This window comes from Phodopus roborovskii, unplaced genomic scaffold, assembly GCF_943737965.1.
Source record: "Phodopus roborovskii unplaced genomic scaffold, PHOROB, whole genome shotgun sequence".
Classification (NCBI taxonomy): Eukaryota; Metazoa; Chordata; class Mammalia; order Rodentia; family Cricetidae; genus Phodopus; species Phodopus roborovskii.
The window spans coordinates 22848186-22871751 of record NW_026125281.1 but is presented as its reverse complement, the minus strand read 5'-3'; the positions used below and the strand labels follow the sequence as shown (position 1 = coordinate 22871751).

At 44.5% G+C, this 23566-nt stretch overlaps 1 protein-coding gene across 1 annotated transcript in view; it reads left to right on the top strand.

Annotated features, from left to right (window-relative positions):
• The first annotated feature begins 1087 nt into the window (after positions 1-1087).
• The window catches only part of Cdh17 (cadherin 17), a 55773-nt gene continuing 33294 nt past the window's right edge, over positions 1088-23566 (top strand). Inside the window, exons 1-9 of the mRNA XM_051199286.1 lie at positions 1088-1160; positions 2075-2142; positions 6161-6259; positions 16980-17114; positions 17876-18014; positions 19891-20049; positions 20146-20345; positions 21485-21616; positions 21936-22086. Of these exons, the coding sequence (XP_051055243.1) occupies positions 1088-1160; positions 2075-2142; positions 6161-6259; positions 16980-17114; positions 17876-18014; positions 19891-20049; positions 20146-20345; positions 21485-21616; positions 21936-22086 (1156 nt within the window). The remainder of the gene's footprint in view (positions 1161-2074; positions 2143-6160; positions 6260-16979; positions 17115-17875; positions 18015-19890; positions 20050-20145; positions 20346-21484; positions 21617-21935; positions 22087-23566) is intronic.

Here is a 23566-nt window from a genome sequence, read left to right as displayed (position 1 = left end):
ACATGTATTGCTTTCTTGTTTTGCTTTGTCCTTTTGATACAAGGTTTCTGGAACTCTCTGTGGAGACCAGGCTTCTGCTTGCCTCTGCCTCCCGAGTATGGGGATTAAAGGAGAATACTACCACCATTCAGTGTATTGTGTTTTAAGATTGGGCTTTTGCATATAAGAGAAAACACTCAGCCTTTGTCTTCCAAGTCTGCTGTACTTAGCTTGACATCATGATTTCTAGGCGCCCATTCATGGCAACCTTATTTTGCAGCACCACACTTTCCTTCTGGGATATGTCACCAACTGGAATGCCCCGTTTGTTGTAAATGCCACAGGGATCACTATCATCTTGTCCTGCTTTGGAAATGATAAGAAACAACTTCCTCATTTGTTCAGTGCTGACACACACTCCCATCTACCTCCAACATTTTTTGTCTGTGGCTAGTTGAATCTGCAGATAAGGAGTTTGTGGGTATATGGGGCTGCTTGTACTTCCTCTCATACTACTCCAGAATATGGAAGATTCATAATTTGTTTTCCTAAATCAAATAAGTATTTCTCAATAGTTAAAAAAACATACATTGTTTGTATTTAATTATAGTGAGTTTAATCTAAGAGATTTGGCATGTCTACCAAATTTATTCTATTATAAAAACTAAATTTTAAGCAGTCAAGGAACTAACGAATCTTAGAATTCTAGCTTTTTCTTAAACTGGCCATGGGAAATTAAGAGTGGGTTGTTTAGATGGTGTGTGACAACTGTGCACTCTATAAATGTGTCCACCTGTGTGGCCATGTGTGTGCCTTTGTTACTATCACATCGGTCACACCGACATGAAGAGGGACAGGAAGAAGGTTTGGAGTTTGGAGTTGACCTACCTTGGCAGATGCCCACCCATGCCTCTTCTTACCTAAGGGGCTTTAGGCATTCCTTGGCATTCCAACAACAATTCCTTATTATTCCTTACTTCATGCCTGTTACTATGGCATTTTCCTCATGGGGAAACTGGGGGACAGAGCAGCGAAACTGTTTGCTTATGGTTGGAATAGAGCAACAACGTGGGCAGCATGGCTCTGTGCCAGCGTCTGGCATTTCACGATGACGTTCAGGGTTTCCCAAGCAGGAGGTCTGAAGGTGGTGACACATGTTGTTTCTATCGCCCAGGGCTTTTGTGAGGTTAAACTGGAATAGCATGCTTCTCTTCTCCAGGGCATTTAAAAGTTTTATAACAATTAAAATTTTAAACATTTTTCTATGCTACTGGTATTAGTAATACATGTTCAATGTAGACAACTTAAAATAAATGGAAGGATGAACTAACCCGGTGCCATCCGTAATCCCCAGGTGTAATAATAAAATGGCTTGGAACACTAGTGAAATGAATACATGTTGGCTCCTTGCTTGTTCTTTTAAACTTTATTTATTTTTGACTGTGTTATCATAACAGGCAGCCACATTCCTTTGCAGGCCAAGTGGAAATTTCATTTACATACTGGAATCAGTTAGTCACGACGCATGTCAGGGGTGAAAGTTAAAATTTCTGTGAAATGTGCAGCTTTAAGGAGGGGTGGGAAAATAGTATGTGTTCTTTTGGAGCAATCCAAAGCACAGTCTATAATAGTATTCAGAAGACCGAGGAGGCAGCTGGAGAGAGGTCTCTGAGAGTTGTCAACAGTCTTGGCTCCCCTGCACTTGAGGAATCTCAGGCATTTGCAGCTTTGCACCATGGCAATTCTCTGACCTAGCATCCCAGAATCCACCATTGCACATCTCATCTGTGGGAACCAATAAAATCATAAGGCAAACACAGAGCAAACATGAGTGAAAGAGATACGTTATGCCGCTGATTTGAGACACTCCAGTGAAGTGAGGCCATTACAGAAATGAAATTACAGAGCCCAGTTGGAGATGTTGACAGGTGCAAAGCCATAGACGGGGATAGAGCTGGATGATTGGCCATTCCACACAGGGGAGAGTGGGCCTAGAGGACCCCATTTAGCTGGATTTGTGACAGAATGTCACCCAGATTCTGACTGTTGGGAAGATGTGATTTAACAGTCTGATGACTATCCCCTTTATCTCCAGTTCACTCACAGGAGTCCAAGATGACCTCCGCCCGGCTTTACTCCCTGTGTCTTCTCACACTTTACTTGGTAAGCACAAAGGGGGTCTGGAGGGTATTCTCTGACATCTTTATACTCTATATCACGGAAAGAATGGTTGTCCCCACTTTCTTTTGTATCTTTAAATGTAGCCTATCAAAATTAAGTCGTCATAGAGAATGGATGCGCTATGTTCTCACGTGATGTATCTAACAGAGTGACTACAAGCCCCATGGTTGCCCATCAGCTGAAGGGGACACTTTATCCCAGTTCTTAGGAGGCAATAAACCATATAATGGGCGAGCCTTAGCACGATGTTTGTGGTTTTATTTGTTTATTTTTATGATACCCAAACCCAGGCCCTTGTACATAGACAAGTGTTACACCACTGAGCTACAGCCCTGAGTTTAAACTTGACCCACCCTTCACCTGTGGCCTCTGGCTGAAGAGAAGAATTGCAGTGATGTGTCTATTAGTCTTTGTCACTTCATCTTAACTTTTAAAAAATCATGAAAGCCAGCCACAAAGGCACAAGAAATGATATTTTTCCGCTTTCACCATTGTGTACTCTGTATTTTTATTTTCATAAGTGGCTCGGAGGTTCCTAGTTAAATTTGTCTTTAGTCATGTCTCTTGTGTTGTTGTTACTGTCTCACAGGCTTTGAACATGGAACTAAAAGGAAACTGGCCTCCAGCTACTGAGCTTGGCTAGACAGTATATACCATCCCTGCTTTAATCACAAGGCACCTGAGGTGCAGAAGGTTGTCCAAAATTTCACTGTTTTATGAACCAAGATTTTAGGAGTATTTTTGATTTTATTTTTCCACAAAAGGAAGTATTTAGATTGCCTCACCTAAAACATTGCATCCCTTTTTTTCTGGTATCTCAAAGCAATACACCAAATTTTAAGTCCTCAAAAGCCTCATAGGGCCTGTATAGTTTAACTTTTTTAATGTTTTTATTCACATGCATTACACATGTAATACATTTTAACACATACACGTACTGTCTTTCCATCACTTCTCCATGCCTACCTTTTTCTTTTACATTGTGAAATAGAACCAAACCAAGCTTTCCAAAATCTCCTTCACGATTGAGGAATTCCTAGAATTCTCATAGCCTGGGGGTATGAGCATCCTCATTCGACTCTTGTTCCTCCTGGCTTTTCAAACATCCTTTTCTACCTATATTATCATAGGGGACAGTAAAGTATGAACCAGGTTCTAATTTGAGGCTGCCACTTGCCCACGATAGGAAATGGACTTTAGACTTCAAACCTCAGTTTTCTATCCTTTGGGATGGGTTTAATCTTAGCATTTGACTTATAGGAGCTTTTGGATCAAGGAGCAGCACAGCCTAAGCACTGAATAGATAAGAGCCACGAATATCATGACATTTCAAACGCCCGGCATCTATAACTACATGGACCCTGACCTCCATAATGAAGGTGGTTATTTTAGCTGGCTCTGCAGCCTCAGCACCTAGCACAGAGCTAGGAGTTGGGGTAGAAATGAATTACATGGTTATGAATAAGGAAGCAGCATTGAGATCTAAGAGAGAACGACACTCGGTTGTAATACTTTGGTGATGGTGCCTGGGAAGGCGACTTGCATTTCTCTTTCCTTTCTGGATGAAGGCTGTTTTGTCTTCTCGTCACTTCTACCATGCCATCCATCTCAGCTCTGGCAGTGTGGTTTGGTGACTCATAGTGTACACATTCAATTGGAAACCTTTATAACCCCAATCGTCATATTAATGGGAGGGAGGGCAGATTTGTTGCCCCGATATGAGGATGCAACTTTGAACCCTGGAACTGCCTCTCCTTCCTAGCTTGTCTGTATGTGGAAAACACAGCCTTGCTTGTGAGGTCTGTGGCCTAATGAAGTTTCCACTGGTGTGGGTAATTGCAAGGCTGATTGCTTGCCGGGTGGTCTCAGAGGCAAGCCTTGGAGCTTGCCGGTAGAGCCTCAGAAAAATGCTGCCCTTGTCTTAGACCCACCCACCTTAGTGACACTGGACGCCTATGCCATCCTGCCTTACTTTTCGTAAGTAATGGAGTTGGAGAAGCCGTGACAAGAAGAAAGGGAAAGGCCACAGAGGAAGTCAATCTCAGAGAGGAGGAGGCAGCTAAAAGTCTAGGAAATTATTGTGGAAGGTAAAAATGCTTTTAGCTGCAAATAACAGGAAACTGGGCTTTGGAGCAACTTAAATAAATGGAGGGTTATTTCTCATAGTTAACAGGAAGTCCAAGTGACAATACAGACCAGGAGTGCTTTTCTCTTTGGACCACTATCATTTTAGCTGGTTCGTTTCCTCATAGCCCAGGGTGACTGCCCCAGTTGCTGATAAAAAGCCAATTGCCTCTCAGAGAGCCACAAGGAAGGGTGAAAATCCCAGCCATACCTGTCCTTTCCCACCAGGAAACAAAAGCCTGGCTTCTTTATCTCCCTGCCCATCTCCCCATTCCTGTCGTGAACAAGAAGTATTCCACTCAGCTTCCATGTGCAAGGGAGCCTGGGAAGGGCCCCTCGACTTCCCTACCTGTGTGGGGGGATGCCGCAAAGAGACTAGCAGTGGCTAAGGGCAGCTCTTTGAGGAAACGCCGCACAGAGGGGAGAGAAGACCAAAGTCCCAAGGCCTTCTATTTTGTTTGTTGTCTTTTATCAGACGAGCAGTGTCAACTGGTTCAGTTCCTGTGGCTGAGGTGCAGTTTAGGACCTCTCCCTGTCTCTTGGCCCCTGACTGTTTGGATTACTCCCAGGTGGAAGCATCTTGGTGACAAGCATCCACTTGTTCTCCCTGAAGAAGCAGAAACAGAACTTGCCATTAGCAAGTTCTGTGTGATCCAACTTAACCCAGCTCACCCCACCACACACTGGAGGCCCAGAGAGCACCTAGGGAGGAGACCATGCCAGCAGCCCGAATATGACACTGAATTCTGGTGTTGGGTGTAAGGCTGGCTGCCTCTTTCTCTACCCACTTTACTCTCTGCCCCGGTCTGCCTTCAGGACAGTAGTGACGACAGCCATTGGCTATGGACTGATCTCCAGGGTTGGAATGATGGAAGCCACACCTTCAGGCCCTACAGTAGCCAGCTTCCCTTCCATCATTTTTTCACCCCCCCCATGGGCAATAATGCCTATGGGTTGAAAAGGTTGGTTCCAGAGTTGCAGGTTCAAATCCGGCTTCTGGTTACTCTGTGGGCAAACAGCTTTTCTATATTTTGGTCTCAACAGGGCTTACTGGCACTATACTTCCCCAGTAGGTAGGATCATTGCCAGGATGAAATGTGCTTAGGCCAGATTCCCATGAATACTAGCTTAGCAATTACAAACTTTCCTTACTGGCCTGGATTCCAGTGACCCTGGAGGCTGCTTAGATTTCTAAGGTCTTTGGACTTTAGAACCATGTAGGATATCTGCTTGGAGTAAACACTTCATGATTTTATTATTTTTAAGTGAACATAAATTGCTAGTCAGTTGTGAGTGTACTTTAAGCTTCTCTTAATGTGACACCTCTAGTTTGACTAGAATTTACCATGTGACTACGCGCTAAGGAAGCTTTATGTTAAGCTATCTATCTACATACCCTTCCTTCCCTCCCCAAATTCTGTCTTAGACATGGCTATAAACTTCATTCATGATACTGGGAATGAGGCACAATGCTGTCAGAATATTCAAAGTGATTCCCAAAAGCTGGTGTAGCCATGGATGATTTAGAAGGCAGAGGGGAGGCCACACACTTGTTAAATTAGGTCAAAGCGTTAGGTCCCTGTCTCTCACACCCGTGTTTCATGTGGGTTTCATTCTTGGGAGTTTCCTTTGTGGCATGGGAGTTAAGATACTTCCCATAGGATGGCAGCTCTCATGGTTAAATGAGAAACAGCAATGTGAGGCTCCTGGCAGATTACGTTGACAGGGTAGGAGAGTCTATTGATGAAACTAGACCACTTTCTGCCCTGATCGGGTTTACATTGGTTTTGGCCATTGTTTCTGAAAGTCAAATAAAACCATGAGTGACATGCATGCATTCACAGTAAGTGCTCATTTTCTCTTTCTTTATTAACAGACAAGTGGATATGGCCAAGAAGGGAAGTTCAGCGGCCCCCTGAAGCCCATGACGTTCTCTATTTTTGAAGGCCAAGAACCCAGTCAAGTCATATTCCAGGTAAAGGCTGCCTTTCGTATTTGCCATCGTGACTTCTCCTGCCCCCAGTGGACCTTTGTTCCCAACTCTACTGGACATCAGGGAGTGACACAGAGGCTGGCAGTGCTTGTCACCCGTGACTCTGGGCGCTGAATGGCAGAGGTGGACGGGTGTGGTGCCCCATGAGTTGGACCTGGCATCCTCACACAGGCGTCCTTGACTGTGCCTGTGGCCAGTGCTTCTGTTCCTCTCACAGGGAGTTGGTATTATGGATTTGACACATTAGTCTGTGGGTGGCATTTCACATTCAAATGACAATAACGACCAACTCCAGGAGGTAGAGGGCAAATGACTTAGAGAGAACAGATTATGGCTCATGATGACTTGGCTCCGTTTCTCTGGACCTGTGGTAAGGTAGGGAGTGGTAGAGGAAAGCTGCTTGGCCTGTGGTGGCTGGAAGCAGAGATGGCTGGAAGGGTCCAGATAAGCTATGTGCTGTCCACTGCTGAGGTACTCGCCCAGTGACCCGTTCCTCTCAGTCCCCACTTTCTAAACCCATTCAGCAAGGGAACGCATTAATGAGTTAGTCTACTGATGACGTTCACACCTTTACAATGCAATCCCATCAACAGCATCACCAGCTGGGGACCAGGCCTTCCACACCGGAAACTTTGGGGGCAGGTGATTCATATTCACGCTGTAACCCTGGGGGGGGGGCTGGCTAGGTGCCCAGGAAAAGCAGCAGGGGCTGGGGAGGACACATAGAAAGGGCCAGATAAAGTGGTTCATACCTATAGTGCCGTCACTGGAGAGACAGAGGTGGGACAATCCCAGGGGTTTGCTGGCCCAGCTAGTGTTGCCAAGTCAGTGAGTTCTACACTCAGTGAGAGACTGTCCCAAGGCAGTAAGGCAGAGAGCAACAGGCAAAGGGACCCCGTGCTCTGCACTAGATCCCTGTGTGTGCAGGGACATGTACACTGCACTGCACGCACACACACTCATGTACACGTACTGTTTGTCCCGTGTTATAAAGATGCTTGCATCATTGAAACAATGTGGAGAATAGGAGAGCCTACTGATGTTGAACTCTTGCCACACACACACACACACACACACACACACACACACACACACACGAGAGTGTGCACACAAAACCACATACACATGCACAACATAGCACTGAGGATTAGCCTGAAGGTGGAGTGAGGAGACTCAGCTCCCCAGGGCACTGAAATACCCCGTAAATGCATCAGAGTGTGCAGGCAGAGCATTTTGTCTACAGATCGAGAATGCTCCTCTGTCTTCTCTTCCTACTGCAAGCATCTTTATAACACGGCGGGACAAACAGTAGTGACCTTGGGTGAGAATAGCTAGCTTGGCTCTTGTTCTCAAGGATGCAGTGTTTTCAGTTTTGTGCTATTTTGCTCTCCTTCTGCCTCCTCGGTTCAGGGTCAAGGAGGCCAGCTCATTTCCAACAAGCCTTAGACGACACGAAACAAACATGCTGGGATCTGGGACAGGAACTCTCCTTGCTCCCAGAGTCTGTGTTCAACAAGCTTAAACAGCATATGACAATTCACCAGTACCCTGTACATCACAACAGGCTTGACTTAGTTTCTGGTCAGAAAGAGCTCTCCTTTGGCTGGAAGCTGGGCGGGGCCAGGGGGATGCAGACTAGGAGTCTCCAGCCTACAAGTCTTCCTCATTTCTGGCCCTGCCCAGGAGTCATCTTCACTAATTTCCTACACATACAATACTTTACAATCTGATAAGATGTTTACACACTACACACACACCACACTGAACTGATTACTATACATATCAGCTCACATATTATTTTTGTGATTAAAAGCTGTAAAAGAAAAATTGATTGTCCAAGGAAGATGGTAGTAGGTGAACAGGCAGGTTTCAGCATCTCTGAACTGAGGGAGTGAGTGAGGAGGTACAGAAGGCAGCAGTCATTGGGTCAGCACGGGGAGGATGGTAGCAGTGTTTGTTTAGCAAGACAGTGACGGACCGTTCAGAGCTGAGGATGGAACCCTGTGAACATCAAGTCTGCAGACTGCTGACTCAGCAGACTGGATTGGCCCTTCATTCTGTGTTCACTACTAGGTACCGCTGGTGGCTTTTGGAAAGACATTCCCTACATATGTTCATCAGTGAGCCCGATGAACATGGAAGGCTGAGGGGAAAGAGCGGAAGGAAGGGTCCGGAGACTGCAATAGTTCAGTGGGAAGCATAGGGCACTGCTTAAGGGCAAAAGTGTTGATGCTTCTCCAAATGCATCTGATGAATCCGTTCCCATGTGGTCCTATCACGACTTAGTTCTTCTTAAACATTGTTTTGTTGTTTATTTGTGTGTGAGTGTACATGATGGGGGACAGGCCTGATGACCCGAGCTGATACCAGGAACCCATTTAAAGATGGGAGGAGAGAATCAACCCCACAAGGCATCCTCGGACTACTTGTTGTTGTTTAATGTGGGGTTCTCAATGTGTCACAAAGCTACAGTACCATCACACCATCACATTTCAGGACATTTCACCAGCAACAGGAAGAACCTTGTGCCATCAGCAATCCTTCAGCCCTTCCCTGCCTCAACTCCTGACACCACCATCAGCCTTCAGATTCCCCTACTTAGGCCCTTTCATGGAAATGAAACCATGCTACCCGAGGTCCTCTGCACGGCTTCTCTTATGGATACAGTGTTTTCAGTGTTTATTCAAGTTACAGCATGTGTCTGAACTTCACTCTTTTGAGTGGCTGAATATTGCCTGGCTGTTATACCATGTTGAGAATATTCACTTATCAGCCAATGAATGTTTGTATGTTTTTACTTACAATTGTAAAGGACAAGCTGCTACGGATAACCACTCATGTACAACGCTTTGTAAGAACAACTTTCCTATCCTTTCGGAGAAACCTCAAATTCCAGGCTCACCACTTTTTCCATATGTATGTGTATGTGTGTGTGTATGTGTGAGTATGTGTACATGTACATATATTATACTGATTAGGGTCTCCCCTCTCTCTGCCTCTCCTAATTCCTCCCCACCTCCTCTCCCATACATCCACACCCTTTCTGTCTCATTAGAAAACAAACAGGTGGACCAGGCGGTGATGGTCCATTTTAATCCCAGCACTCAAGAGGTGGATCTCTGTGAGTTCCAGACCAGCCTGGTCTACAGAGTGAGTGCCAGGACAGCCAGGCTACACAAAGAAACCCTGCCTCAAAAAAACCAAAGGATAATAATAAAACAAAATAAGATTAAAAAAAAAATCAAAAACAAACTAACAAATCAGAATTGGAAAAGAGCCCAAGAGAAGGTACAAGAAAGAGACACACTTGTTTTCGCTCCCAGAAATCCCATAAACCCACTGAACTACATCTGTGGGGGGAAAAGAAGAATATTATATACATTTAAAAAAGAGAATAGCCCCGACACCACACTGTGAGACAAGGACCCTCCGAAGATGCCATTGAGTTACTTTTTTGTTGGCCATCTTCTGCTGAGAATGCAGCTTACAGGTTCATTTTATGTTTAACTTTTTGATGATCCACAAAATTCCTCATGGGCAATGAGTCATTTTACATTTCTGTTAGCATTGTCTTCCCGCATCTGCTGCTTTGCTATTCGTGATGTCTTATTTCTTTGTAGTTAAATTGCTTTTCCCGTTGTGCTGGCTGGCTGGTTTTTGTTATCCATGTCAACTTGACACAAGCTAGGGTCCTCTGGATGGGAGGGAGTTAATGGGTAAGACAAGTGAGTGATGAGCAGGGCCAGCTCAAGTGGCCAGTATCACTCCTGGCCAAGAGGTCCTGGAGGTCTAAGAAAGCAGGCTGAGCAAGTCACGGGGAACAAACCATTAGGCTGCACTCCTCCATGGCCTCTGCGTCAGTCCCTGTTTCCAGGTTATAGATGGAAGCTTTTGCCCCACCCCATCCTGCAGCCACTCTGTCCCAAATGAACACACAAAGTTTATACAACTTAAATTAACCCATAATTCTTGTCTATGTTTGGCCACGTGGCTTGGTCCCTTTTCTCAGCAAGGCCTCCTCAGCTTGCTTCCTCTGTGTCCGGCTGGTGACTGTGGCTCTGCCTTCCCCTTCCCAGAATTCTCCATGTCTGGTAGCTCCACCTCTACTTCCTGCCTGGCTATTGACCAATCAGTGTTTTATTCAACCAATAAAAGTGACAAATCTTTACAGTGAGGAAGAGCATACCCCACATCACCAGGTCCCCGCCTTGAGTTTCTGCCTACCTTTGTAGGGAAGTGTAGGCTCCCCAAGCTGCCTTTGATCATGGTGGTTTACCACTGCCACAGAACTTGAGACATCCAAAGACTACTGGTGACTGAATGTGTCTTCATGGCTCTTGTTTCCTTTGGTGAAATGTCTGTTCAGATCGTTGTGCCTTTATTAAGTAGCATTGTCCTATTTTTATTGACAGTACCATATATTTCTCTCGGGGGATCCTCTGTCTTCATCTCTCCACATTCTGCAGGCTCTGCTTTCATTTTGGGGATAGTGACCTTTTAATGCGAGTCTCCGTTTTTTATGTGGTCTAATTGATTTTGTCTTCTGTTCATGGTTTTTCCATCCCAGAAACCACTGCCCCCTTTGAGACAAAGGGGTTGTGTGTGGCTTCCTCTGTGCTCTATAGCTTTATTCCCTACATTTAAGGCTTTGTTCATTTTCAGTTTGTTCTGGAACAGGTTGTGAGGTTGGTCCACCTTCCTCCTTTCGCATTTAGATATCCAGGCACTCCAGCATAAGATTTTGCAAACACTATTATTTTTATTATTATTATTAAATAAAGTTTATTCTACTGCAAAAAATGCCTGTAAATTATAGGTCCACTGCATACATCGCTTTTCTTTTAAAGTTCAGTTTGATAACCCCACTGGACATTATTGTTAGTAACTGCGTTATGCACTTAAATTTATCTTTAAATAATTCGAAGCAGGAAATTTTTAACAGGCACCTTTTAAATAATGTTAATTGACTCCAAAGCCAATTATGCCTTATTTTAGTCTCTCACAGAGTCAGATTCCTAATAATTGTCTTTTTGTGCAATTTAACCATTTGCATTAATTTTTTGAGATTATGGTGTAACTACATTATTTCTCCCTTCCCTTTCCTCCCTCCAAACTCTCTCACATATCCATCCCCACTCTACTTCAAACACATGGCTTTCTTTTTCACTGACTATGATTGTATGCATACATGTACATACACTCAGATAGTCCAAGTATAATCTGTCCAGTATGTTGATGTTACTAGGAGACACAGTCCACAGTAAACTCCCTGATCCTCTGGCCCGCAATCTTTCCACAATGTCCTCCACATGTTTCCCGAGCTTTAGGAATGGGAGTGGCAAGCACTATTCTTTTTCTTGAAACAAGCTTGTTTTACATGTCAATCCCAGTTCCCTCTCCCTCCCCTCCTCGTCTGCCCCCCCAACTCCCTATCCCAGCCCCTTTCTGCTCCCCAGGGAAGGTGAGGCCTTCCATGAGGAGTCTCCAAAGTCTGCCATATCATTTGGAGCAGGGCCTGCCCCCCCCCCATGTGTCTAGGCTGAGAGAGTATCCCTCTATGTGGAATGTGCTCCCAAAGTCCATTCGTGAACTAGAGGTAAATACTGATCCACTACCTGAGGCCCCATAGACTGCCCAGGCCTCCTAACTAACACCACATTCAGAGGATCTGGGTCAGTCCTATGCTGGTTTCCCAGCTATCAGACTGGAGTCCATGAGCTCCCCCTTGTTCAGGTCAGCTGTGGTCTTGACTCCTTTGCTCATCACTCCTCCCTCTCTGAACTGGATTCCAGGAGTTCGGCGCACTGTTCAGCTGTGGGTGTCTGCTTCTGCTTCCATCAGCTACTGGGTGAGGACTCTAGGATGGCATATAAAGTAGTCATCAATCTCATTATCAGGGAAGGGCATTTAAGGTAGCCTTAATCTAAGCCACTATTGCTTAGATTGTTAGTTGGGGTCATCCTTGTACGTCTCTGGACATTTCCCTAGTGCCAGATTTCTCTTTAAACCTACAATGGCTCCCTCTATTACAGTATCTCTTTTCTTGCTCTCCTCTATTCTGCCTCTGCCCCCAACTCAATCTTCATGTTCCCTCATGTCCCCCCTCCCCTCCTTTTCTCCCCTTCTCTTTCTCCTGACTCCATCTCCTCTCCCCATGCTCCCAATTTTCTCAAGAGATCTTGTCCCTTTCCCCTTCTCTGGGGGACCCTGTATGTCTCTCTTAGGGTCCTCCTTGTTTCCTAGCTTCTCTGATGGTGTGGATTGCAGGCTGGTGATCCTTTGCTCTATGTCTAAAATCCATACATGAGTGAGTACATACCATGTTTGTTTTTTGTGACTGGGTTTCCTCACTCAGGATGGTTTCTTCTAGTTCCATCCATTTGCTTGTGAATTTCAAAATTCCATTGGCAAACACTATTCTTTATCAAACAGAATTACCATGCCATCCAGTTATGGCACTTCTGTCTTACCAGAGATACGTGTGCACCCATATTTATGCTGCTCTATTTAAAATGCAAAGGAAATGGACTTATAGGCTAGGTGCATTTCCACTTAGATTTAATCCTTAGCCTGTGGGTCACGAGAGCATGTTGTTATTTTACATATTTGTAAATCCCCTAGTTCTCTCTTATTATTAATTTCTAATTCCATCCCATCGTATAAATGAAAATATTTTTGTATGACTTGTATACTTTAACATTTTTCAAGATTTTATCACCCGGCATAGGATCTATCCTGGGGAATATTCTGTATGGTTGGCTTTTGTTGGATGGAGTACTCTGTGGATATCTGTGTTGTTATTCAAGGCTTTACTTCCTTGTTGATTCCCTTTGTTCAATTCATTATTGAAAGTGAGGTCATGAAATTGTCAGTGATGACAGTTTCATTTCCTGTTTCTGTCAACTCAGTCTCTGATGCATTTTAGGGACTGTCAGCAGGCATGTGCATTTTAACGATGCTATATTTCCTGGAATATTAACCCTGTATCTTGCCTTTCCTTTTGAACAGGATGTCTGTAGCTCAGGCTATCCTTAACTCACTGTGTAGCCCAGGTTAGCAAGTTCGTGGCAATCATTTTGCCTTAGCTTCACAAGGGCAGAGGTTATGGGTATGAGCCATCCTGCCCCACTCCCACATTTTATCTATAACAACACAGTCTTTTGTCTGATTTCATAGCTCAACGTCACTCCCGTTTGAAGAATTGTTTTATTGGAACCAGGGCCTTACTCATTCATCTTCCGGTAGCACTTGGGATATGTGACTTCACTGTCTTCAGCCGTATTGAGAACGTTTTTTCATTTCATTGAGAAATTCCTGTGTGCCATGAGTCATCGATTTACTACAGTCCTTCCTGTTGTTTTCAAGATCCTTTGCCTTTCAAATACTTGACTGCGGTGTATCTAGAACGAGGTGGCTTCGACATCACCCTTCCAGAGATCATTGGCCTTCTTGGATGTGCATTCTGTCTTCAAACCGCCTCGTGTCCCCTTGTGCTCTCCCTCCCTTGTGGGACTCTTACACACGTGTGCATTTGTTTGATGGTGCCTTTTCCAGGCATTCATTTTTTGTTGATATCGATGTCTTCTTTTTTTCATTTTAAGGTAGATAATCCATTTCCAAGTTCTCTGATTTTTCTGCTAGGTCAATTATTCTTTTGCTCTCCCTCAAAATTTTATTTCAGCTAACATATTTTCAAAACCACAATTCCTATCTTTTTTTTAAAAGCAAACTTTCTTTGTTTGTACTGTGTATTTGGTAGGACATTGTTTCCGTCTTTCCCTAGTCCTCTAGAGATGGCTTCCCTTGGCTCTGGAAGCCTCTAGAGATGGCTTCCCCAGGAACAGTTTTTATATTTACAACGTACAATAGTTACTTAGTTATTTAGTTGCACAGTCATTTGTTGAAGACTGGACATTTTAAATAATGCAATGTGGCAATCTAGACATCCTGGAGCATATTGCTGCTGCTACTTCTTTAGTGACTTTTATGAGCTAAGTCTGCCGAGTGAGTCTTCATTGTCACATTTGTGAAGTCCCTTCTCAGTTAATGACAGAATGGAGATTATCTTAGGTGCATTGGACCAATAAAGCTCAGCCTTTAGCAATGGGCACTGGGAGCATGCTGGAGCACACCTTCAGGAGTGGCAGGCAGCTCCCAGCTCTTCATTTCCCTTCATTTCCTGCTTGTGCAGTGCTTCAAAGTCAGCCAGAGGCGGGAGGTTAGGGGCTCCCTGGGCCTTTTCTGGCCATGCTGGCAGCTCTGCTGGTGGACGAACCTCCGGGAAGTAAGGACAGCTCCTTCTCCCGCGGACAGCAAAATCCCTGGCTTTTCCTTTAATGCTTCATCAGTCTCTCATTAGCTTCAGCTGTGGTCCCTGCCTCAGCTTCAAAGTCATTGCGGGCAGTTCTTAAACTTCTTTATATTGAAAATGTTTGCATTTATTCTTTGAAAGCTTTACATGTTTCTTAATTATATCTATCCCCCACTCTCCACTGCAGTCCCCCTCCCAGGACTTTCCCAACATACCTCCCAAACAATTCCATGTCTTCTTTTTAAATGTTTATTTTCAGTAACATTACTGTTAACCCCCTGAATCTAATTAGTACTGTCATTGTATGTGTGCGTAGTATGAGGTCATCCACAGGGACATGGGCAACCTACCAGGGACCAGCCCTCTCCTAAGAATAGCGAGTCCCTCCCCACAGCAGCCATCAACTGTCAGTAGTCAAAGCCAGTAGCCCTTCCCCCACCCACGATAGACTTTTAACTCCGTTCATGTGTACAGCAACCATGCCGTGTGAAGACAGCGTTTTCCTTTTATCCCACAGTGCTTAACACTTTTTCCTTCTCTCTTCAGGGATGTCCCCCAAGCCTTGGCAGGGTGTTTATTCCTGACAAAGGCCTTGCTCTGTGGCCCTTGGTTGGACAGGTGCTCACTATATATCCTAAGATAGCCTAAAACTTGCAGCAATCCCCCTGCCTCAGCCTCCTGAGTGCTGAGATTGCAAACTTGCATTACTATGCCCACCAGTTGTTGATTCTTTTCAATAATTGTCCAGGGTACGTTATAGTGACAGGGCACTGACTGATTAAACAAGGCACCCGCAGGCTAGGTGACTGAGGGCTCCCTGGCAGTGACTTTGGGAGCTCCTGTCCCCATCTGCCCTTTGTCACACCACATTGTTCCTTTCTGCCCCCTGTCACAGGGCATTGGTGAGGCTGTCCTGTCCCCTTCTGCCTCCGCCACCCTGTGCTGGTGAGGTTGTAGGTTTCCAAGCCTACTTCTGATTTTTAGAAGGTCATCAGGATAGGGCAAGTTAAAACAGCACAGTTTGGTGCTTATTGCTATCTGGTAGGGGTTTGGTTAATTCCTGATTGTCAGAACAAAGTCACCAAGTTGATGTTTACAGCTTTCTAGAAATGTTCTCATTGCTTTTAGGGAGGATTGCCGGTCTCACGCCATCTTCCCTGCCGACAACAGACTGGTCTTAAAACACTCTAACAGAGACACTTCTAGTTTTTAATAAGCCATGTAATGTCAACAAGCAAATTTGTAAAGCCCTGCCTACCTGTGCTGTTCCCACTTGATTTGCATGCCAGGGACTCTTGTATATTTTTATTTCTTGCTTGCTGACATGTACAGTTTTGGTTCTGGGACAACCATAGCCTGGCTTACTCTTCTGTCCTTTTGCTATTTACACAGCAACAGTGCCGCCTTGTTCCTTCATAATGAAGCTTTCACGAATTTATAGACATGAGTTTTCAACTTTGCTAGTATAGGAAATAATTCCCCTTACACTTTGTGTCTAAAGATCCTAGGACAAATTCCGGACAGCATTATTTACTATCAAAAACTATACTTTATGCCCCAAGTCATTTCCAGAGGGGTCATAAAAATTGTTCCCTATCAATAGTTTATATATTTCTTTATAGCCTAACACCTATGAGGTATATGTAAAATTATTAATGAGGTCGAACAACTTTTACACATTCTGAGTCTCACGTAAAATTCCTATTGTTTGCTGTTGTCCTAAGAGGAGGTACAACTACCCTGTGAATAGTGGCTTATTAATTCTTCCATATCGTAAAAAGCCACCATGAGATTGCCATTCAGGAGCATGTGACATGGAAGGCCCTTAAAGACTCTTTTCCTTAGCATTAGCTTGTACCTTCATCCGTGCCACACATTTTAAAGAATTTAATGGCATCTTTTCATTCTAACTATAAAGCTAGAATTTTTAATGTTCCTTAGATGCCGGTAACATCTCAGCTCTCAGATATTCAGTGAAGAATGTCCTCAGCCTTAGTCACAGTTTACAGCTTTACGACCCTTGCTCAGTATGTTGAATGGTGGGACACTTCACTGGGAGACACGTGTTCTGAATGCTATATATAGAATGCACAAACAAGCTTTTAGAACACAGCATTGTAAAGGGCCCAGGGTTTCTTATTCAGGTTCTGTACAAACGAAACCCTGAAACTGGCAGCGTTCTACAGGTTCTACAGCCTATGTAGGGCCTGATCCGTTTCTACAGCCTATGTAGGGCCTGATCCGTGTTTTGCAAACCCTGAAACTGGCAGCTTTCTACAGGTTCTACAGCCTATGTAGAGCCTCATCTGTGTTTTGCAAACCCTGAAACTGGCAGTGTGCTACAGGTTCTACAGCCTATGTAGAGCCTGATCCGTGTTTTGCTTTTCTCAGTTTAAGGCCAGCAGTCCAGCGGTGAGGTTTGAACTAACGGGGGAAACAGATGGCATCTTCATGATAGAAGGGGATGGACTTCTGTATTACACCAGAGCCCTGGACAGAGAAACAAGGGCCGTGCATCATCTCCAGGTGAGCTGCGTCCAGTGGGATGGAGCGCCAGCCGCCACAGCACCCTTGCTCCTGGAGTCCCCCAGAACCTCCTGAAGTTGGTGCAAACTGTCCAATCTTCATGTGACCTTCCTCCCTCCCATCTCCTTCCCCCTGTCTCCCTCATCTGCCCCCTCTTTAAAAACAGCTACAGAGAGGTGTGGCGCTGCATGGCCAAAGTCAGCAGATACCTGTACTCATTCAGGTGCTGGGGCTGAACCTAGTGGTAAGCCTCTGGAGTGCACGGATGCTTGGCCTGTGGCTGTTGTGTGGGTTCCACACCTACAGTGAAGGCAGCATCAATGCTGGGCAGAGCCACTGGGACCCCAGAAAGCAGAAGGAACTGATAGTCGGAGGCCTACTGGAAATGTCCTTCCTTTCTTTTCCCATAGCTTCCCAGTGGGGGCCTGAAGAGCTAGGAATGGCAGAGAGGTAGCTGAAAAAGCCAGCAGTTGTCTGTCACCTTCTGCCATGGGCGGACCACTGTGCCAACTCTGGGGAGTCATGGCATACCATCATCTATGGCAGGATGTGTCATGGGTCTAATACCTTTCAGGGGGGGGAGTAGTTGCTATCATCATGCTGGCTTAACTGATTGGACCCCTATTTTAGCAGCATACAATTTGGGATTTTGTGGTACCTGGGTCATTGGTCTTTAGAGTTTTAATGTCCTTTAGGTGACTTTTGGGCATGTGATCTGAAGTCCAGGGGCACTAAGGAAGTCTTCTTTTCTTCAACAACAGCTTGCAGCCCTGAATTCTCAAGGAGGCACAGTAGAGGGCCCCGTCCCCATCACCATAGAAGTCAAGGACATCAATGACAATCGACCCACATTTCTCCAGCCAAGATATGAAGGCTCTGTGAGGCAGAGCTCTCGTCCAGGTAATAGACAGGAGCTTGAATATGTCTGTGGACTAATGAAAGGGCAAATGATAGAAGTGTGGCATCGTGTGGCTGACAGTTGTCACCATCACTCCTCAAGAACTTACTGTCCTATGTAAACTTCCTAGTGATCTGCGTGTTGTTTGTTGGGAACTATTGCTCTGGACCAGAGGCCCCCATCCTTGGTCCTGTTGAGTAGTCTTGTGTAATGTAGGATACCCAAAACACCCCTCACTCTAAGCTGTGACAATAGAAATGTCTGTAGGAAAGCTAGGCAGATAGGTCAGCAAGAGCCCTTGCTTCCCTTCTGCTGATCTGAGTTGAGTTCCAAGTCCTCAGGATGGGTGGCTCCCCATCACCTATAACTAGCTATGGGGTCCAGTGCCTTCTGGCCTCTGTGGACACCCACGTTTGTATGCACACACTCACCCTCCCCGCATAATCAAAAACAAAGGAAATCTTTAAAGGTGTCTCCAGAGCTCACCAAATGCACAGTGAGAGGCAGAACTATGCTTCCTTGGTGAAATCTCAAACACCATGCAGCTAAGCTCTAGAATACCCGAGAATTGTCTGGAAAGATGAGCTTGCTCTCCCGTAGCTTATGGGATGATTAGAGCTGCTGTTGGTTCCTTTGCTTATGGCTGTCACCCAGCTGTGACTAACTCCTTCTCTTGATATTTCTGTCAACTCATATCAAGTAACTATTTGTGTTACTCAACCTTTTCCTCTTCTCAGTCTTCAGTAGCCAAGTGTAAGCATTCAGTGATAGCTGCACTGTCTCTGTCCCTTGTCCCTGAGTTGGCATACCGAAGAGTCATTATGCAGAATCTGCCAGACAGTGACATCTTTTTTCTCCATGAATCAAATCTTCTAGAGAAGTGATTTTCAAAATGGGGGGGGGGGCTCAGGACTTTTGTGTTAACTTACAAGTTGGGGGGGGGAACTTACGCAAACTTTTAAACCTGTGAATTACACCTAGTGGCGTCCTGGGCAGTGTTTATCAGCGGTTTCTTCTGGGGTGGGTGAGAAAGAGATCTGTGGCATTGGTCAGGTTTCATGGTACAAATACTCTACCATGTCTTGTCTCAAATTACCAATGCTATTAATAAGTGAGTTTTATGGGTTTCGGGTCTAGTTAGCTTTAGTGTATGATATTTGTATTTGTATCATTTTTATAATTAACTTCATGAAAAATAACTGACTCAAGAATTTCTGGAAACTCAAAGTTGTGCTCTCACAAGGTGAGCCCAGTGCAGCACTGGGTTAGCATCTGCCAGCACTTACTGTCTTAGGAATTAAAATGCTTGCTTATTAAACAATTTAAAAGAACACAGAGAGTTTAATGAAAAGTATACTTTTCAAGACAAAAACAAATTAGCGAGAAAAAGGTTTGAGTCGTTGCAAATTTCTTAATGGTCTGTTTCTACATTCATGATGTTACCACATGCTATTTTGTTTGAAGTAGTACATGAGAAAAACTTAGTCTCACGCACATCTGTAGTTTAGGAAAAGAATATTTAAACAGTAGTTCCAGATATTGTGGTCATTCTCTGATATAATACCCAAGCTTGAAAAGTGGATGTTTCTTGAAGATGAGTAGCAATCGTTAATGGTGTATTTCATGCTGTTTTACATCAAAACCTATCAAATTATCTTGTTCTTAAATGGATATTTTCACTTGTGATTTCCAACATCACAAACGTCTTGAAATATGCCCAGGGACTCCCATAGGCTGCTGGACCATACTTTGAAGAAACCCTGTTGTAGGGTGAAGAACTCGGCACTTTCTCCCATTTCATCTGTGCATCTCAGGAGGCCATCACGGATATAGATGGTCTAAGCTTTAACTCTCTTTCTGTGTGCGCTTTGTTACCAGGAAAGCCTTTCATGTATGTGAATGCTACAGACCTGGATGATCCAACTACTCTCAATGGCCAACTTTTTTATCAGATCGTCATCCAGCTCCCCTTAATCAACAATGTTAGGTACTTCCAGATCGACAATAAAACTGGAGGGATATCACTTACCCAAGAAGGTAAGTCAAGGCAGGCCCTGGTGAGCCTCAGCCCGAGGAAGGGCTGCCATCTTTGGAGACGTGTGCTTTCTTCTTCTTCTCCCCTGCTTACTATAGGGTCCCAGGAACTGGATCCAGTTAAGAATGCTTTCTACAGTCTGGTGGTCTCAGTGAAGGACATGGGGGGCCAGAATGAGAATTCCTTCAGTGACACCACGTCTGTGGATATTACTGTGAGGGAGAACATCTGGAAAGCACCAGAGGCTGTGGAGATTACAGAAAACTCAACTGCTCCTCACCCCATCAAAATCACCCAGGTAGTGTCCAAGTGGCACCTACAGTTGACTGAGATCCATACCCTGTGGTGTAGGGACCTACCTTTGTGGTCTTTTAATTGTTTTACTAGACACATTTTGCATCATGTAATTGCGAAGCAAATTAAGTAACCAAGGCCCTACACCTCTGGAGTTTATCATCACTAGCAGAAAACTTGCCCCCCCCACACACACGTGTGCAAATGCGCATAAACACACAAACCGTCAGAGAGGAGACTTCACTCACACTCACTTTAGGAGATGCTGTGGTGTTTTGTTGTTCACATCAAGCAGTGTGAAATATGGCTGCTTTGGCATGTGGCATGTGGTAAACTCTCAATACATGTCGTTAGTAGCAATATCAGAGAAGCAGGCCCATCTATGTATCCGGTCTGATATAGTACTTCTATAGAGGGCTTTTTGTTGTTTGTAAAATAGCTCTAGAGGTTGGCAGCTCCTTTTCCCCCTGAAATCCTCCAGACTTAAATATCTGAGGGAGTGAACTCACTTGTGTACCATGTATCTGGACAAAACGAATGAGGAAGAGTCTACCGTCTCAACCTGTGGGGGTTGAACGACCCTTTCACAGGAGTTAATATCAGATATCCTGCTTATTGGATATTTACATTACAATTCCACACAGTAGCAAAATTACAGTCATAAAGTAGCAACAAAAATAAGTTTATGGCGGGGGGTCACCACGACCCGAGGGACTGTATGAAAGGATCGCAGGGCAACGATAGGAAGGTTGAGAGCCACCAGTCTAAGGTGTCTTCTATTGATCTCAATTCATCTGAATGTGGGTTCTAGAAGATCATCACGCATCATGGTTTAGTCATGGAGTATGCCAGCTGTGAAGTACACTTTGCTTTGTAAATGGATCTTACATGCCATCAGAGTTCTAGAAGAAAACCACCTACAGACTCTTCCACGTGTTTGCAAGGAGTCATTCCCTTGTCTGCGTGCTTTTAAAATTAGTTTAGGTTGAAAAACATTTTAAATGTAGCTCAGTTGTCCTAAGAAATCAGTGTCCTGCAGACAGACGTGTGAGAACTTCTGAAGTGAGAATCCAGGAGTTGCTTATTGCCTTTCGGGCTGTTTGTCCGATCAATCTCTGCTCACCATCCACTTTGGTCATGCAGGTGCAGTGGAACGACCCAGGTGCTCACTATTCCTTAGTCAACAAGGAGAAGCTGCCACAATTCCCCTTCTCTATTGACCAGGATGGAAATATTTATGTGACTCAGCCCTTGGACCGAGAGGAAAAGGACTCGGTAAGTAAAGTAAAGCGGAAAGCATCACAGGCATCAAGACAGATTCTGTGTCTGCTTTCCATTGAGGACAAAATTGATTGTACATTACAAACAAACAAGCAAAAAGCCTGTGTTCTAGATCCTAGAAGTTTATGGGTTCTCAAAGACACAATAATTTGATAACTTTCCTACAAGCTCAACACATTTCACCCACCCACCCCTATTTCAGTTCTAAGTACATTTACTCTAAGGCAAGCAGCGTTGGCAAATGCAACAGTTCTTTTTCTCTAGCTATTCAAGTGGACAGTGATGGACAGTAACTCTGACCTTCATATTACAGCATGTTTTCTTTGCAACTGCCAAGGATGAGAATGGAAAACTCCTTGCATTCCCACTGGACATTCACGTGAAAGTTATTGACATTAATGATAACCCACCAACGTGTCCATCTAAGGTGACTGTATTTGAAGTCCAGGAGAATGAACTAGTGGGTAAGAAAAGAGAACTGTCGGATGCCATGTGCCTGTCTTCCTTCTGGGAGCCCTTTCTAGCCTGGAGTGTCGGGTAGCTCTGTTCTTCAGTCCACTGCCCACATATAGTGCAGCGTAGACATGGAAGGTACCATGTGGATCACACGGGCACGATGTTTTGAACGCACAGTATCTCTAGTCCTCTTAAGTTGGGACCTTTTGTAGCTGCCACCATCACTGTTGTTTCAATGGCAGTCATCAGCAGTACTGCCCACCATTCACCACTGCACAGCAGCATCCTGTATACATTTACAGGAGTGGCCCCCTTCAGTTATCTCATTTGACTGCGAAGCAACTCACTGTAAAGAGAGAAAACCTCATCCAACTTGCAAAAAAACCAGATCATTTCTATCCACAGTCAGGCATTCCACAATGAGTAGGTAGAACCAAGATCAACTTAACCCCGCGTCTCCTCTCTCTAGGAAACCACTGGTAACCAGGGAAGCTGGCAAGTTAAGCCCCGGGCATGCTTGCCCATTTGATCTTTCTATGTTTGAAAAAAAAAAAAAAAAAAACTGTCTCTCCTGACAGCTTTAAGTCTGTATAAGGACAGCACTATAAGAATGTTAATGGTTTCTGAGTTTGTGGTCTCTTCCCTGGATTTGGGATTTTTGTCTGTTTCCTTCTTGGAGTTGAGCCATTGAGTAAGCTGGTGTTTCTTATGTGTTTGAATGGTATGCTTTCTAGTTTTACGAGACTGGCCACTTTGCTCTCCTCATGGGTAGGGCCTTCCTGTCTAGGGATGGACATTCTCACCAGTATACTTCTGTTCTGGCAGCAACACAGCTTTGACTCAGCAATGGCTTTCCTGGTGGCTTGGCAGGTTTTCCTCCCTTGTGGTCATTCTTTTCCTCCTGGGGTTAGATGTCACCCAAAGGTTAGTATCAGTGTGTCCTGTGGAGGTCTTCTTCGTTTCATCTATTGCAATTCTTGCTTCATCAGGAAGGATTAGATCATAGCTTGAATAATTTCCATAGATATAAGGAATGAAGTCACAGTGAGACTTTATTTTGTAAAAGTATTTCATGAAGTATGTAAAGGAAGAAGAATTCTATTAGAAATCAACTGGATATGTTTTCTATATGCAGCCTGTGAGAGGCATAGACAGCCTCCTTCCTGGGGGTTCGAGCCTCAGGTTAGCTATCAAGACATGCACAGGCAGAAACATTAACACACAAAGCACTGACCTATTTCTCCTAAGGTTACAGTGTCCTCTTGGTCTCTTTGTACAGTCAGTATCTTGTAAGACTTGTATTCCAAAATCTTATCAGCAGCAACTGTAATTCCTGAATCTCACTTGGAACCAAGACCAGGAATTTCAGCTTCTCATGAGGTCCTCCCACCTTAAAAAAACTTCTGGATGCTGGGTACATCCCCAATCAGCACAGGTTGTCCCTCGTCTTGACTTCACTCTCTCAAAGGCAGGGTCCTCGGTTCACTT